This window comes from Furipterus horrens, unplaced genomic scaffold (genome assembly GCF_987537825.1).
Source record: "Furipterus horrens unplaced genomic scaffold, mFurHor1.1.pri manual_scaffold_17, whole genome shotgun sequence".
In the NCBI taxonomy this organism is placed as follows: domain Eukaryota; kingdom Metazoa; phylum Chordata; class Mammalia; order Chiroptera; family Furipteridae; genus Furipterus; species Furipterus horrens.
In genome coordinates this window covers 11,683,722-11,701,779 of record NW_028327187.1, presented here as the reverse complement: position 1 = coordinate 11,701,779, position 18,058 = coordinate 11,683,722, and the positions used below count along the sequence as shown (strand labels likewise).

At 49.1% G+C, this 18,058-nt stretch overlaps 2 protein-coding genes across 2 annotated transcripts; one reads left to right on the top strand and one right to left on the bottom strand.

Moving 5' to 3' along the window:
* The first annotated feature begins 838 nt into the window (after positions 1 to 838).
* CXCR3 (C-X-C motif chemokine receptor 3) lies at positions 839 to 3,464 on the top strand. The gene is made up of 2 exons (XM_090264624.1): positions 839 to 923; positions 1,893 to 3,464. Exons 1-2 carry the CDS (start codon positions 912 to 914, stop codon positions 2,988 to 2,990), a joined length of 1,110 nt encoding a protein of 369 aa, XP_090120750.1. The 5' UTR covers positions 839 to 911; the 3' UTR covers positions 2,991 to 3,464.
* A 2,708-nt stretch (positions 3,465 to 6,172) lies between these two features.
* On the bottom strand, positions 6,173 to 16,788 carry GCNA (germ cell nuclear acidic peptidase). The gene is given in 7 exon segments (XM_090264014.1): positions 6,173 to 6,422; positions 6,930 to 7,134; positions 8,229 to 8,364; positions 9,516 to 9,660; positions 12,499 to 13,414; positions 14,081 to 14,425; positions 16,716 to 16,788. Coding segments are annotated over 7 exon segments (2,070 nt in total).
* Between the last annotated feature and the right edge of the window lie 1,270 nt (positions 16,789 to 18,058).

Here is an 18,058-nt window from a genome sequence, read left to right as displayed (position 1 = left end):
CTTCTGTAACTTGCCTCTTCCACCATGCGGTCACTGGCTTTTTTAGATGCATTCATGTTAAAATATATAGCTTTAGTTCACTGGCACTTTAGCTGCATGAATATGACATAGTTTATCTATTAAAATAAAAAAAAAAAACTGAAGGCGGTGTGATGAGAGGTAAAAGCAGAGAGAGTCAGACAGCCGTGGGTCCAGTCTTAGCAGCCACCTGGTGAAGACCTTTCTCCTTTCTGGATTAGTCATAAGGATAGCCCCCCCAGCCCACTCCGACAAGAGAGCTGTGTGGTTGGAATGAGGTAGTGACAGAGAAAGCACCAAAAGCGACATCTGGCACATAGCAAGGTTGTTACTAGTCCTTGCCCCTGTTGATTAGCAAGAAGGGGCAATAGTAAAGGACTAGATTTAGTGTCATTAATTTCTTTTCAACACTTTGATTTTTTAAAAGAAGGGCAATATCCTTTACAGTCCTAACATGTTTAGTGGTCCATTCTACAATCAGGCAAAAATGGACTCCAGCCCCGGACGAATGAGCATAAATTCTCACTGATTTGAGCGCTGGCTGCACCAGTGCAAGAGAAGCAGTCCTTTCCCTGTGGGAGGCAGGGCTGTCCTTCACTTTCCAGCAGCGCTGCTTCTCCCTCAGACCTGTCCCCTGGGAGGCCCTGCCTCTGCCCTTCCTGAGGCCTCAGACTTTCTTGCCCTAGGCAGCTTCCCTAGCCAGGGGAATGGCTGGGATGGGAGCTCCATGGCATTGGCTCTAGAGAGGTCTGGTGTACATAACCCATGGAAGAGGAGGCTGTCGAGAACCACACGAAACCCTCACTTCCTCTGTGCAGCACAGGTTCCCAACCACAAGCACCAAGCAGAAAGACAGGCAGCACGCGCCTGGCAGCCAGAGCACCAGTCCAACCATGTTCTCTGAGGTAAGTGCCACTGTCCAGCCAGGCCAGGCCACTGTCAGGATGGAGAGCCCAGGACAATAGGGGACTGGCAGGGCTGGCCCATGAGCCAGCACCAGCAGAAGGTGGGTGAGTAGGTAGAAAATGCAGCAGTTGTGTAGAATGTAGAAGGGGCACCAGACAGGGAATTAAGAGCCCACCGTGGCTGCTGACTTGTGCCAATGACCACCCAGTGAGTCATTTCCCCTCTATGGCTGGTGTCTCACCTGCAAAATCCAGGAGATAGAGGATTATCCCTAACACCCTCCAAGGCGCCCTTCAGTTCTGACTTGGAACTTTGACTCCTCTGTGCTGGACTGGACTGGCCCTGGGGAGGCCTGCCGCTCTGGGGTGGTTTGTGGGAGAAGAGGGGGAAAGACTATTTCTGCTAGAGCTTGTTGGAAGAGCACCCGGTGGGTGGCAGTCCTTGGTGTAAGGGAGGGAAAGAAGGGGCAGAAAGCATGCATGGGGGGTACAGTGATTTATGCAGGGGCCCCCTGGGGAACAGGAAGTTGGGGTCCCCAGACTAGGGCTGAGTAGGGAAGAGTAGGTCCAGTGACTAGGAGATAGTGGGGTGGTACGTGGGAAGGGAGGTGGTAGAACTAGGTGTGGCCGGGACACTGAAAACAGCAAGCCTTAAAGGAAGAGAAAGGAGAAAAGGGAGGGGGAGCAGGGAGGGCTCTTGGCACAGGAGGAAAGCTTTCGTCCAGCCCGCAATCCCTGGGCTAAAGGCATGGCCCCAAGGGTGAGGGCAAATCAACCTTTGAGCAGTTACTTGGTAGAGCCAAGGGTGCACCCAAGGCATTCAGGAGGCGTGGCGTTGGAAGAAAGGTGGGGACAATTACAGGGTGTGGCCCTGGCCTCAGAGCTTGCCTTGCAGTAGAGCGGCTAAACTTCGGAAGGAGTCTGTGTACAGGGTCTGTATCCTCCGTCCCTCCCTCCCTCTCTCCACAGTTCAGTGACCACCTCGAGTTCCTAGGCTCTGATACTGCCCTGTTGCTGGAAAACTATAGCTCTTCCTCTGACTATGGAGGAGAAAACGAGAGCTACATCTGCTGCGACTCATCGCCCTGCCCACAAGACTTCAGCCTGAACTTTGACAAGGCCTTCCTGCCAGCCCTCTATGGCCTCCTGTTCGTGCTAGGGCTGCTGGGCAACGGCGCAGTGGCGGCCGTGCTGCTGAGCCAGCGAGCGGCCCTGAGTAGCACCGACACCTTCCTGCTCCACCTGGCTGTGGCTGACGCCCTGCTAGTGCTAACCCTCCCACTCTGGGCAGTGAACGCTGCAGTCCAGTGGGTTTTCGGCTCTGCGCTCTGCAAAGTGGCAGGTGCCCTCTTCAACATCAATTTCTACGCAGGGGCCCTCCTGCTGGCCTGCATCAGCTTTGACAGGTACCTGAGCATAGTGCATGCCACCCAGCTCTACCGCCGGGGCCCCCCCGCCCGCGTGGCCCTCACTTGTATAGTTGTCTGGGGGCTCTGTCTGCTCTTTGCCCTCCCTGACTTTATCTTCTTGTCGGTCCACCATGACATCCGCCTCAATGTCACCCAGTGCCAGTACAACTTCCCACAGATGGGCCACACGGCTCTGCGCCTACTGCAGCTGCTGGCTGGGTTCCTGCTGCCCCTGGTGGTCATGGCCTACTGCTATGCCCGCATCCTGGCTGTGCTGCTCGTCTCCAGGGGCCAGAGGCGGCTGCGAGCCATGCGGCTGGTGGTGGTGGTAGTGGTGGCCTTTGCCCTCTGCTGGACCCCGTACCACTTGGTGGTGCTGGTGGACATCCTCACGGACATGAAGGCCCTGGTCCGCAACTGTAGCCGAGAAAGCCGTGTGGACGTGGCCAGGTCCATCACCTCAGGCCTGGGCTATATGCACTGCTGCCTCAACCCACTGCTCTATGCCTTCGTGGGTGTCAAGTTCCGAGAGCGGATGTGGACGCTACTGCTACGTCTGCGCTGCCTGGGCCAGAGTGGGCACCAGCGGCAGCTGCCATCTTCCCGCCGGGATTCATCCTGGTCTGAAACCACAGAGGCGTCCTACACAGGCTTGTGAGGCTGGGCTGGGGGGGGTGAGCCTTTCATCACACAGCCTGACTCCCACCATGTTCCAAACCCCTCCCTCCCTCTCCCCTGGGTCTGGCTCCCCAGGTGCGTACTCTTGGGGTTTCCTGGCAGCCCTAGCACCACCAGGTCTCACAGGGGGCACCCTCCTGGCTCTGGGGACGTCCGTCACTGCTCCTTAGTTGCCAAGCCCCATCCTGCTGATTGAGAGATGGCTGCCTTGAGACCCTTCTTTCCTTGGCTCCCCAGAGCCCCACCGCCCTCTTTACCCAGTAATTAGACCTTGGCCTTCCCTATATGCAAGGAGCTTAAGGCACACAGCATGGTGGAAGCTGCCCCTGTGGAGTCTTGGCCCAGACCTTCAGCCCAGAAGTGACCAGCTATGGTCCTCAAGACCTCTGTCTTTGCTCATTTTTATGTCTAAAATTCTATGCTTAAGACTTTTCAATAAACAAGAGCATCGGGACCAAGGTGTACTAGTAGTGCATCATTCCAGCCCGCCCTTCCCAGGCTCCGGGACGCCCTTCCTGCTGCTCCTTGCCTGTGCCTGGCACTGTGCCAACCAATGCTGCCTGTGTTAATGTTCATGTCTGGCCCACTCTCTGCCGTCCTGGGCACTTCCGTCATTCGTAGGGAAGCACCTAGGTACATGGGTGCAGGGTAAACAGTCAACCGGGTTGCTGGACACTGAGCAGGCATGTTTTAGGGAAGGGGCCTTCAGACATAAATAAGACATGGTTCCTGCACTCCAGATGCTGAGGAGAGCAGGGAGGATGCACAAGACATAACAACACCCCGCAGTCTAGGCCACGAGGCAAACACGTGGTGCACACAGCAAACCTGGGGTCAGAGAACTGTGGCTGGAGCCATTTGGGGAGGCTTCCTGAAGACAGAAATGAACAGACCTTAAAATAAAAGGCAAGCGCTATTTCCAGGGCAAAAAGAAGGAAAGATGGTGTTTCCAGGCAGAAGGGAGGGCAGAAGCAAAGGTGGGAAGACTGAAAAGAGCAATGCTTACTGGAGGAATTAGATGTGGTCCCAGCAGAATAAAGGATTCAGGAAGGGAAGCGTTGAACACAAAACTGAAAGCTAGTTTGGAGTCAGGTGATGGTATTATAAAGACTAATTAGAAGGCAGTCATGGTTAGTCAGGTTATAGGTACTGCAGGCTTTTACTAGGGAAATGGCAGTGGGATGGAAGAAAAGCAATGAGATCTGATGGTTAGCCAACAGTCGTTAGCACAAAGGCCCCCTGGAGTGGGCTGTGAGCAGCATTTTTCCATGGCTATAGCTAGGGTGGAACTGCATGGAAGAAATGACCAGGGCTCCCCAGGAAGGCATGTGACAGGGTTACTGAGTTCAGACAGGGTCCCAGACCCTCCCTTCGTGGGGGTGGAACCACGGCACTGTCAGCTCCCTTTAAGTCAGCAGCGTGCCAATGATCCAGTCTCACAGGCTGGCCGGGCCTTCACTGAGACAACAGATATGGCTGGAGGCGGGACTACTGAGGAGCCACCCAAGGATCTAGCTGGGAAAGCTTGTTCCACCACCCTGTGTGCACAACCGATCCCATCTAGACTGCTGGTTAGACTTCCATGTGTGGTCACTAAAGGAACACTAAGCATTCACAAAACAAAGGAAGGATGGAAGGAGGGACAGTGACAGAACACATCCAGCCTCTAAAAAAAGCAATGACACCGGACCAGCAAAGATGTGTCTATACTCTACTCCCCAGAACTTTGGAAGCTGTTACTTTACGTGGCAAAGGGGACTGAAGTTGTCTACCAGTTGACTTGGAAAGAAGCTTCTGGATTATCCAGGTGGGCCCAATGTTATCACATGGATCCTTAAAAGTAAAAGAGGGAGGTGGAATGGGAGAGAGCCAGAGAAACAGACGTCGCAGGCTTTGGAGATGGATGAAGGGGCCACACACCAGGGACTGCAGCAGCCTCTAGCAGCTGAAATATACAAAGAAACTGCTCCCCCTATGCCCCCCACCTCAGGGCCTCCAGAAAGGAGCACAGCCCTGCCCACACCTGGATTACAGCTCAGTGAGGTCTGTGCCCACTCCTGACCTAGAGTTTTAAGATAATACGCGCATGTCTGTGGTAATTTGTTAGAACACCAATAGGCAACAAATAACAACACTGATTCCATCCACATCCCAGAGAGCTCCCAGAGGTGGGGCAGCTGCTGAAAACCTTGTGAGCAGTCACAAGAATCAGAGAAAAACCCCAAACAGAGAATGCTCTTTCTGGCACATGCAGGAGAGCTTCAGATGCCCGGGGTCCCAGACAGAAAGAAGACTCCATGGCTTGTTCTGCTTTCAGCACAGGTTGTTAATGAACAGACTTTGCTAATGAGTGAATTGCAGAAAACACTTTATTTTTCTATATTATGAACAATTACATTGGCCCAGATGACAAGAGTAAATTGATGAAGTATGTTTTTTTTTAATCTTCTGAGTGCCGTGCGTACCTCGAAATTTGCGTAAACATGAAAAAAAATTTTTATCAATATATAATCTGAGGTACAAAAAAAAAAAAAAGAACAGAACATAAAATACAAGTTATTCCATTGTCATTTACATTTTATAGCCATCGAAAAAGGAGTCGCTGGGAGCGACGCTGGCACTTTTGAAAAAATTTATCAGTGTCGCTCACAGCGACGTTGGCACTTAAGGAGTTAAACATGTTCGCTTTCCAATGTTCTCATTCTCTCAACTGAATGTTATTCGTATTCTCTCAACAGGCCACTCTCAAAAATGTATTTTGCCTTTGCATTTTGTTCTATACATCACAACTATGGGGTGTAAGTATGTTGTACTCGTTACAACCATAGAGTGTAAGGAAGACACATGGTGGGTCCAAAGGGCCTCCAAGTACATCCAAGGGCACAATGTACTGAACAACAGAACACTTGATTAAAGATCACTAACAATATGAAGCTATAAGAAGGATTTAAATTCTAATGTAACTTACAGACACAACTATTTTTCCAAACTTTCTTCTCAATCAAAGGACTAGGCTCATACAGATATCCTCTCATAAACTCAAAGTGTTTTGTTTTGCTTGCAGATGAAATAATTGCTGAGCTTTCTCATCACATCACCATCGGTTATGCCTTTCGTTGCCTGCTTGATGGTTCTGTAATGCTGTTTCATATACTTGGCAACTCAAAGGGCTTTTTCTTATTTGCAGACAAAATAACTCTTGCTGAGCTTTCTCATCACATCACCATGGTTTACGTCGTTCTCATCCTCGTTGATGTTTCTGTAATGCTGTTGCATATACCTGGAGAAGGGTCTAACACGCGACCTGACGGGGGTTCCATCTTTGCAAGTTAACGGCAGCATGACCACCTTGCGCTTGCATGTGGAACAGGTATAGAGCTTGGTTTTCAGCAACTTGGTGCAGCGGCCAATCCTAAAGAGGAAAGCGACACCACACAGCAAAGGGTCAGTCACTCTAACTCGGCCTGTCCTCTGAACTGCTGGCTTTGGGTCCAAAGCCAGACTTTTCTGGGGGTTCTCTGAGAGCAGGACACCAAAACAGCAGCAGGGGTCAGGCCAGCTCAGAGTAGGAGAGACTGGAGAAAAGAGGACATGGAAAGGAGTAGAGATGTTTTATTTACTCCTCAAGTCAGAGAGCCGATAGAAATCACTGAAGAGCCACTTGGAGGCCATAGTAAAAAAAATCACTGGGAGCCCTGGCTGATGCGGCTCAGTGGATTGAACACTGGCCTGCAAACCAAAGGGTCACTGGTTTGATTCCCAGTCAGGGCACATGAGTAGGTTGCACGTCAGGTCCCCAGTTGGGGGCATGTGAGAGGCAACCACACATTAATGTTTCTCTCCCTCTCTTTCTTCCTCCTTTCCCCTCTCTAAAAAAAAAAAAAAATCACTGGGAAAAGTCTGAGGATAAGGGTCTTACCTGGCTTTGCACTTGGTACATTCATAGTAAATCTTGTAGTTAACCGTGTAGTTATGGCAACGGGTGATCAAGGGCAGCTCTGGGTGCACCATGTTGCACATTCTGGCATAGTTTTTCCAGTGCTTACCATGTAAATCACGGATGCCATCCAGCCGCCAGGTGGCTGCATGGCATAGTTCATGGACCAAAGTATCTCGGACTCGGTCTTGAAAGAGGAATAAAAAGAAACCATGAGCACTTCTACTGACTCCCTTTGGGTCACTACCCAACCAGCCCTGGACTCTCCACCCCACCAGACAAGAAAGCCATCATAGATAAGCACATGCAGAGGTAGGAGCAAGTGTTATGTTGCCAGGATTCTGAAAGTGAAATTTCTACCCACTTTAAGCCTATCAATATGGTCAATGCAGCGAACCTTGAGAGGGTGAGTGTTTTTGAAGCAGTTCCAACCTGCTCATCTTTTTGTGGGATGTCACTGTCAGAAACACTTCTGGCCAAGACCGGCTTTCCATTCTCCAGGAATGTAAGTGGACAGGGTGGGGAAGCAATCACCCTGGCCATGGGATTTGGTCAGGAGAAGCGTCATGGAGAAGTTGGGATCTGAGCTGGGACTTTAACAATTGATTGGATTTGCAAAATGAAAAAAGCCATTCCAGGCATGAACAATGTGAACAAAGTTTGAGGCCAGGAAAAGCATGCGATCCATTCTGAACGTCAGTGGGAAGCCAGCCTCACCGGAGCATAAGCTAGTGGTGAAGCAGTGGGAGCCCAGGCTGGCTGAGAGGTGAGAGGCATAGCGGTAGACTAGGATGTGGCCATGAAAGCCAGGTTCAAGGCACTGGCCAGCCCTAGGTTTCTTAGCAGGAAAGCAATGCAGTGTGCAGGAGACTGAACGGTGCAGGGAGAAGAGGGAGGTGACGAGGGCCCATACCTGGGCAGAGGCAAAGATGGAGGAGGAATAATGATAGGAGAGTCATTATGAAGATTTGGTGATTGGCTAGATACAGGGGACCTTGAACCTCAGTTACTGGGAGAATGAAGCTGCTGCTGCTGTCAGCAGGGAGCTGTAGAGAGAAAGGCCTACTAGAAAGATGGACAAGTGGGACTCCCAGGGGTGGAGAAACATCCAATAACAGTATCCCCTAAGCAACACACAGTAGGCCTGTCCACCCAGGAGTGACAGGCAGGCAGAGCTGTGCTGCAGGCTGCCAGAGAACACCAGCAACTAAGAGTAACTCAACAGGTGCAGTGTCAGAAGAAAAGAGCCCAACAGGACAGCTGCCATGCTCCTGCCATTACCTGCAGAGTCGCAGACTTTAGAAGAAATAATAATCTGAGAGTAGTGCTCTTCTGGGTTACGGAATAGGCAAGAGATGCACACGCCAGCGGAACTCAGCATCTTATTATTCCAGTAGATGTCCATTTTCTTTGGCAGCTGAGAAGAACAAGCAAACAGTGAATGAGAAAGCAGTTCTAAGTGGACCAGAAAATGTTAACTCAAGAGTTTTGCAAAGTGAAAACTTCTGGGGAGAATAAAAGCCAAGCAGAAGCCCAGGTAAAGACAACTAGCAGGCCATCAGGACACGAGGCAGACCGCTGAGAGCACCTTGGAGTGCAGCCAAGGTTTGTGCTCCCCAGCACGGAGACCAAATCGGGGGCAGCCAAGGAGGGAGGGACAAGCCAGCTGGCGTAGATGTGACCCGTGTGTGAGTTCAGTGGCACAACGGGTTCCGCTCATCAGCCATCTGATGTGACATCAAGAAAGGCACCAAAGAATGGAGCCTTTAGAACAATAGAACTTTCCCTGCAGAGATGATAAAGTCTGAAAAACATCATGCCCGAAGGGTCTGTCTCTGCCTCCAGATTCTCTTCAATCTGGTCATACCCCTGCTTCTGACAGAGGAGCTTCTTTCAGCAGCCACTTCCTATCGTGTCCCTGTGCAGTGGTGCCTACTGATGTCAACCGAAGCTCCTTCAGCTTGATTCCCGAGGCCTTCCATTATCTAATCCTATGCTATCCAAAAAAAAAAAAAAAAAAAAAAGCCAACATGTATTTCTGACTGTATCATAAGTCCTGTTCTAGGCCTTTCGGGTGTATTAACTTACCTAGGCCAAACAATAATTCTATGAAGTAGGAGGTACTATGATTGTCCCCATTTTACAGACAAGGGAACTGAGGCCAAGAAGACTTAAGTCACTTGCCCAAGGTCACATTATTCTTCAACAGGAACCCTCTCTTCCAGATAGTCAAACCTCAACAGATGCCCTGTCCCCCATCACTGTTTTTTTTTTTTTCCCTCCACTTACCATCCTTCAAGAACCAGAAGGAGTCTCACTTCCTCCAGGCAATCCTACTTCCTGACCACTCAGGCACTCAGTGATTTCCTCTCTGTTGGTCTCCTGTGGCAGTAACAGTCTGTACCATGTATTATAAACCACAAACATTCTCTATTTCTTTCACACAAGCATGTCTCATCTCCCCACCCAAGGACAGGACATGTACTTAGCACATCTGCACACCTCACAACACCCAAGAGTGCTGGGCATGTAGCAGGTGCTCAATAAGGGCTTCTTCATTGATTTTACCTTGTTATTGAAGATAGTCTTGTTGAACAGGGCATACAATCTGTTGACCAGTTCATCTTTATTTCTCTTGAAGTTCCTTCCAGAATACTCCTTTAACTTTTCAATGTCACGCAAAAAACATCCAGGTATGTTGCAATTAAGTTGCCTATGGAAGAAAATTCAAGTGAGTCTCATATGGCTAAAGAAATATGTAGAAGAAATACATGTGCGCAGGTCAAGAAAGACTTGGAAAACCTGCTGATCCCTCCTGTTTCCAGCTCCTTATATGAGGGTGTTTTCCAAGGTTCCATTTACAGCCTTTTCCTCCTCATTCCTTACATATGCTCAGAGATGCAAGGCCTATGGTTTTAACCTCAACAGGAGTGCTCCCACACGTACATCTTCAGTCTCAATCTCTCTCCCGAGGTCTAGTTCTGAGTTTACGATGAACTGTCTGATGCAATTTTCCAACTGGCTGATATGAGCACATCTCCAGCTCAATGTGTTCTAACAGGCGGAAAACCTCAAAGCCTTAATTCACTTCTCCCTCATCCTATGTCCAATCGTGCACGAAGGCAAACCGCTGTCTCCTTCCCACCTTATTGTCACCACCGTAGATAAAGTTCCTGTCCCCCACCTCTTTATGGGATATGAGAGCATTCCTCTGTGTTCCTTGCCTCCAGGCTCTTTTGCTTCTAATGGAACCCACAAACATACCTCCATATTAATTTTCCTCAGCCATGTTCCAATTATGTCCCACTGACTTCTTGGCCTGGCAATCAAGGCCCAGGTCAAGCTGGTCTTTGATTTCTATTTCCAGCTGCCATTACCACTCTGAACAAAGTGGGAAACTCAAATGTGCCCTGGATGGGAACTGCGATTTCCCACAGTTCCTTCAGGCCTCGGTTTAACCTATTTGCCCATAGCCTGGAATGACTGTGTCTCCATGAAAAACAACTATCTGTGTAGTGCTTTATAATTTGCCAAGAATTTCCTTTTGCTTCATGATAGCCAATCCTCACAACCACCATCCAAAGAAATTACCACCAGTCTTATGATATCCACTTTGCAGATAAGGAAACTGAAGCTCAAAGGTTGTGACTTAGCCAAAGTTCACACAGACACAATCTCCTGACCCAAATCTCGTGGTCTTTCCATTAGACCACTATTGCTGCCCCACCTTTCAAGGCCTAATTCAAATGCACAAAGAGTAGTGGTCCACAAAGAAAGGACTAGCACTTGTCATAACTATTTGTTGAAACTAAAGTATTTTTGTCTTGGCTGGGAATAATCCGTAAGTCCAAAGAGATGAACCACAGAGCGGGAAAGATAACACATGAGCAAACATGGGGAGGAGAGTTTCTGATTTAACAGAACACTCATTAACCCTTAAGTCACAAAATAAACCCTATGTGAGGTGGCTGAGGCAGAGAGAGGGAAAAAGTACCCCATCGGGCAAATGCAGCTAAAGGAAGGTTCTTCATCCCAAGGACTAACATTTCTGCCTCAAGTTACTTAGTTCGGAAAGCAAATTTGTATCAGAAAAGGCGGTAGATGAAGACCTAAACCCTCTGCAGACCTCAGCAAGAACAGGACCCTGTAGGTGTTTGTGCACACATGAAGCGGGCCTTGTGGCTTAGCACACCTTCACCTCAATGTCTGTGCCACTTGACTGCAGGCTGAGCATCTCCACATCAGAGGAGTCAACAAGACCCCACATGGGAACATCAGATACGATGACCAGTAAGCAGCCTCCATAAGAACGATGCTAAGCACAACAGGAAGCCTACAGACTGAAACAGGAAGTACCAAAACAACAAGGAGCAGTCCAGACAGGCTAGCCTCCTTTGCATGATGCAGAGAAAAATGACAAAGGGTAAGCTTCTTCTTTTGTTACACTCTCCAGTCAAGCAACCGGGCAGTGACCCAAAACACACGTTCCTATAGGCAAAGCGGCTTAGATACGTATCTAGGAATCCAGAGGAGAAACTTTGCTGAAAGGGGAGCCATCTTAATAGAGAATAAGCCAAGCTGCTGTCAGCTACCTTGCCCAGAGAGAAGCGCAGAACCAGAGCCTCTCCTCAGGCCCAAGTTGCTCTGTTGCCCAATGTTTGACACATCATTTTTCTCCCCTTCAGATGCATTTATGGACCCAAACCATGGGTAAAAAAATAAACAGACAATCCTTCAACTATATCCCTTCTCTTGTAAGGTAATTAAGATCTAAGTATGTATTACTCCTGAACGCAAGTAAAAAACAAAGGAAGTTCTGCTTATTGCATCATGTTATTAAGGAAAAAAATGAGCAATTCCTGGGATCCAAATGAGAAAATGTATCAATTCCTCGCTTCCTTTAAGTATTAGCATACCTTTGGTCTAAATGGCCCATTGTTTTCAGGATCACTTATATATAGCTTAATAAAAATAAAGGAACTATAAACAATCTATTTCACGCTAACATCTAATAAAGCTTGAAAAATTTGCACGAACACATACAAGTAGTCAGAGTAACTGAGTTCAGCCAAAGCACTAGAAAAACCTGGAAGACAATCCTGACTCTGCCCTCCCTCTGATCCCAGTGGATTGAGACAACACATCTGTTCTGTCTTCTCACCACTTCCACTGCGTTTGCTTTGGTTGAGGGCAAACTGGTGGCCATGAGGCTGAGGATAAAAATAGTATCTTGTTTGGTTACACATCACTCTTTTACCCAAATTAAAGGACAAAGAAAACCTCAGAGGCCAGAACAGCTGCTGTGGCTAAAGGGCTCCAGTTGCCTGGGGAACTGCAGGGGTCTTTGTCCAGCTCTGTTAGGGGACAGGGAGGAGGCGGTCAGCAGACTCCTCCTGCTCATGCCTTCCCATTTCAGGGATGGAAACTTTGGCCCCTTCCCCTACCAGACTCCTTCACCCCCTTGAATCCCTCAACATGTGCCCAGTGGGCTACTTAATATCTCACTATCAGGCAATCAATTCCTGTTCGGTTGAACATAAGCAGCACATACTCATGCTCATGCTGGTGTCGTGGCTGTTGAGATCTTGCTGCTCGGAGTTTCCTCTTTGGAGGCTCGGCTGGCTGAGCCCGCTTTCTCTTGGGAGGCTCGGCTGGCTGAGCCCGCTTTCTCTTGGGAGGCTCGGCTGGCTGAGCCCGCTTTCTCTTGGGAGGCTCGGCTGGCTGAGCCCGCTTTCTCTTGGGAGGCTCGGCTGGCTGAGCCCGCTTTCTCTTGGGAGGCTCGGCTGGCTGAGCCCGCTTTCTCTTGGGAGGCTCGGCTGGCTGAGCCCGCTTTCTCTTGGGAGGCTCGGCTGGCTGAGTCCGCTTTCTCTTGGGAGGCTCGGCTGGCTGAGCCCGCTTTCTCTTGGGAGGCTTGGCTGGCTCGGCTGGCTCAGCCCGCTTTCTCTTTAGAGGCTTGGCTGGCTCGGCTGGCTCAGCCCGTTTTCTCTTCGGAGGCTCGGCTGGCTCGGCTGGCTCAGCCCGCTTTCTCTTTAGAGGCTTGGCTGGCTCGGCTGGCTCGGCTGGCTCAGCTCGTTTTCTCTTCGGAGGCTCGGCTGGCTTTCTCTTGGGAGGCTCAGCTGGCTCGGCTGGCTGAGCCCGCTTTCTCTTGGGAGGCTCGGCTGGCTGAGCCCGCTTTCTCTTGGGAGGCTCGGCTGGCTGAGCCCGCTTTCTCTTGGGAGGCTCGGCTGGCTGAGCCCGCTTTCTCTTGGGAGGCTTGGCTGGCTCGGCTGGCTCGGCTGGCTCAGCCCGTTTTCTCTTCGGAGGCTCGGCTGGCTTGGCTGGCTTTCTCTTCGGAGGCTCAGCTGGCTCGGCTGGCTCAGCCCGTTTTCTCTTCGGAGGCTCGGCTGGCTCGGCTGGCTCAGCCCGCTTTCTTTTTGGAGGCTGAATTTTCTCTGAAGGCTGAGTCCCCTTTTGTCCTGTAGGAACAGCTGGAGAGAGAACAGTTAAAGAGATAAGAGTTCGTTTGTTCCCTGAAAATTGGTGCCATCAAGCAACTGACAGAAACCCAGGAGCAGCCCCCACAACCAAGCCCAGAGCAACATCTACAAGCAACAACGGTCTGTCTGAAGCCCGCATACTGCTCCATCAGTCAGCATGAAAGATTTTACGGCTGGTGATGCAGAGCTGCCAGCGGAATAAGCTGGGTAGGATTCTGTCACAGGCCCCAAGACATACAATGAGTCACAGGAGCAGGAGTGCCTTAGTAGAGGCGGGTCTAAGAACTGTGGGAACCCAGGAAGGAGGAGCAACTCTGACTTATCACTTCTTATAGGAAGTGACAACTGGGCTGGGTCCTCAGAAAAATGGGATATTCTCGGGACAACAGGCTCAGGGAGAAAGCACTCTAGGCAGATGGAATGGTGACTACTAAGACTTGGGTGTTCCGCCCCATTCCTAGAAAGAACCTCTTCATTGCAATGGTGGCCTCCTTTGGCTACCGGATAGCTACTGAAATAGCACAGGGCTGGTAGGCAGGAAAGGCAGACCCCACAAGACAGGCATATGCAGAGGAAAGGGCAAGGCAGGCACAGCTGGCACACTGGATGGGCCAGGCACATTCCAGGGGACAGGGATACTTGCGTTGACCAGCTTACCAGGTGTCACACATATATGCTTGGTTTTACATTTCGTATTCTTTGGTTGGTCCTCCACAGGTTTAATATGCTCATCAGCTGGCCTCTTTGTGCAGCTCTCTTGTCCAGCCTGAAGATCATTTGGTGGGTGGGAGAGATTTCCACCAGTATTAGATGGCTCCAATGAGGAGATAGCAAACTGCATCATCATCTTTTCAATTAAGGAAATCTGGTCCTGAATAGATGAACTGTCTCTTCTTGTCACAGGGGACTCCATGTCACTAGCATCATCATCACTGATGGGTGCTGGCAACTCCTGGGGCAAAGACTGCTCATCAGTATCAGATACATCTTCCAGAATCTCATCTGAAATTCAAGAGGCACAATCACATATAAGCAGACTTCCTCCACCCCCACCGAGGCCTCCAACCAGATTATTGAGGAGAAATTTAACAAGCAGGAAACTGTGGCATTATGAATCACAGTTAACAATCAGTTATTTTAGATTCTTTTCCCTCTATTAGTTTTTTTGCTTTACAGAGAACAGGGACAGATTAAACAGCAACCCAAGTCCAGTGGCAATTTTCAAATCACATTCTCTGAACAGCACGATGTAGGTGCTCAGAGGTTTCCAAACACAGCAGCTGTGCAGACTTGTATATTTTCACTGGTCCACAGAAAAATAAGAGACAACAGAATAATAGAGTGGGTTTTTCCCATCAGGTTCAATTTCTATAATTTAAAGGACTGTCCTTCATTTTGAGATTAAGTCCTCACAAAACTTTCGATGCTTTTTACTTTATGAAATTATGGTGATAGTTGGAGCATATTTCCATCATTGCACAAATTAAAAATTGGCAATTCTATGCTTGCTACCAAAATGTAATTTTCTCACTCATCCCTAAGTGCAAAGCACTCAGAACCACTGGTGTAAGACAGAGGAGTTAAGTCCTGATGTCAGCACTGAGAGACCCTGGGGACATTCAGAAGGTCACATGAGGGGTAGCATGTCTAACACCAGATGCTTTCAGAGGTCTGTTCAGAGCTCAGCTTCTAGGTTTCTATGATTCTCAATGTAAAAAATATAAACCAGAGCATAGGCAAGATATGAAAACGTATTTATGGTGCAAAAATTCTTTATTGTAAAATTGCAGATTTGGGAGAATATATATTGAGACCCTCATCCATTATATGAATTATCAAAGAACTTTAGATATGCAATAAGGGAAGAGAAAGGAGTGGGTGTTCCTATGGTAAAGTCATTTTTCCTAGAAAATGTAAAAGATTTCCCACCTGCAGTTGAAATTCTAAAAATAAGAATAGTAGGGACACGCTGCTTACAATCCCTGAAAATGACCTTGTGCGGTTAGACGTGAGACGGGAAGTATGTGGTTAAAGCTCTCCGGGCCCTTTTTTTTTTCTGCCAAATTACCAAAATTCATTACAGTAACAAAGGAAACGCATGTGGAGAACAGTAAAGAGACAAAGACAGTTCTTTGGGGCCTTCTTCGTCCCCACATGACTGCAGTGGATGCTCACAGGTACAGCCCACTGATCAGAGAGGCAAGAGCAGCCTGAGTTGCAAGTTCACCCTCAAGAGACTATGGATCTTCTGATTCAAGGAGTCAGCACCCAGTGCCCTAGGGTGATGAATTGGTTTCTGGCTCCATCGCTCATGCTTTAGCCTACAGCTACTTCCCTGGGGGAACCCCTTTGCATGGCAGCACCTGGACCTCTGTCCTGTTCAGGCACAGCCAGAGAAAAGGAAGAAATGAAATTTGAGTGGACAGGGGGGAAAGCGGCAGAATAAGATTCTAAGCCACCTCTCGTTCCCCTGCTCTCATATCCCAGGTTAGCTAGGAAACTCTAGCTAATGGTCGCCCTTGGGCAGTTATCAGAGGAGTAGCCAGTACTTGAACTAGGCACTGACGTATCCTGGCCTACACCTTGTACTGAGCAAACAAAGATGAATAAAATACCATCCCCGATGCGTAAGAAGCTCCTAGTCTTCCTTCATCTTCCCATCCTCTGAGGAGGTTCTGAGCCAGGAAGTGAAGCTCCACACCTCCCACAAGTTAAAAGGATGTCTGCATCCACAGAGGCAGGGAGTGGCCTCTGAAAACAGGCTGTGAGAAAAACAGGAATCTCTAGAAAGCACAAAGGAAGTAGCGGAAGGCAAAGACAAAGAGCTAGATGGGGAAAGCGTGATTCCCTTAGAAGTCACCACCTGCTGGCCCATGGTCATCACCCACTCAAGTCTCCGTGGGACAGAAAGGAGCCCATGCCAGTTTTTTCCTCTTTATCACTCCCACAGAGAGAAGAATGAGAGGCAGAAGGAGGAGGAGCAGAGCAGCCTGCCTTCACTCTTCACAGTCCCTGGTCTTGACTCGCTTCCCTCTGCTCCCTCGATATAGTGCTACGTAGGTGAGAACTCTACTAAGAGAAATGCCCAGGTCTGAGGCAGCAGCAGGAGCAGCTGCAGCCATGTTAGGAAATCTACCAAGGGGTGCGGGCATCCAGCCACATCCACACCCAGCGCACAGGAGGAAAGCAATGGTGGCAGAATGGCCCAACAGCTGCCTTATGCTGAAATGCCTGTGTGTGACGGACGAGCCCGCAGAGTTCAGCTGCTTCTCTAGGGTTGCGGTATACTTGCCTTGGTTATGGAATTTGAGGAACTTGGCTTCCTTCTTGTAAGGCAGCTGCTCATCAGAGTCCAAGTCAGTCATCATGCAGCTGAGTGATGAGATAGGGAAACACCAAAGAGAAGCGTGAATGCAACATTCTTTTTGCGACATTTGCTACCTTTTCTCCAACGACTGGGATTGTTTGGGAATGTGTTCGTTTGTTTTCCTGCAGCAACTCTGTTACCCTTCCTTGGAGCCACTCAATCATTATTCCTGACTTTCCATCTTTCTATTCAACCTCTCCATCTGTCTCAGTCCTTTCAGGAGGAGGTATCTGTCAAGTACTGAGAGTGAAACGGGCTACCAGAGGGCATGCATTCCAACACCAAGGTTAACATCGACATCCAGCTGCCTGAGAACAGTAGAGGGCAGATTCCTTCTCCCCCGTGCCCCGAGCCAGCACCACCCCCCCTCAGTGACAGACTGCTCTGGCAGGAGTTAACCTCAGCAGTACCCCTGTACCACCCAGGGTGCTGGTGCCAAGCGAGCACCCCACCCCTCTGGGGCCTTCATTCCCTGGTATTCAGGTCAGAGGTTCCAGAAGGTTGAAATTTGCCACCTCTCTGTATTTCCCAAATAGTGTACAATAAGCCTGATACACCTTTATGATGAGGATGGCTAGGGGACTTGTCTACACCTGTTACACATACAAATCCATCCATCCGTTTCTACCATATTCACCACTTTTAAGCTGCCAAGTTGATAGGTCTTTGCTATCCTGTTGACCTCACTTCTTTCCCTCAACTCCTTCCCAGAGTTTAGCCACAGCCTTTTCATACCAACCTGATCAGTTCCTTGGGACTGTGTAAGCAGTATCCATCTGCTGGTCCAACCCATTCTATGCAGCGCAACTTTGCTTCTGAGTTTTAGCTCCTCAAGTCCAACTCCTTACCTGGACGTCCGGTGTGTAGGGTCTATTTTTCACCAGCATGCACAGGAATAGCCTTCCCAATGGTTGATTGATGGTGTCTGTTCTGACCACTCAGGCAGCCATCCTACCTAATCTCTCTCTGTACTCCACTGGTTGGTAAATGTTTTGAATACCAGCCCTGCCTATAGGCCCCTTAATTCCAACATGTCCCAAAGTGAACTCATCACTTTCCTCCCCAAATCCACCCTTCCTATAGTATCCCATAGAGAGAAGCTTCCCAGCACTGAGCCAAGATCTGTGGGCACTCCTGGCAGGTCCCTTAAAAAAGATTTCCTTTACATATTTAGTCTAATAGAGGCAGAAAGAAACCAATTTTTCTATTTAAAAAGAGATACTTTTTAATTTATCAAATAAGGACTTTAGTATATATAATACTGTAAA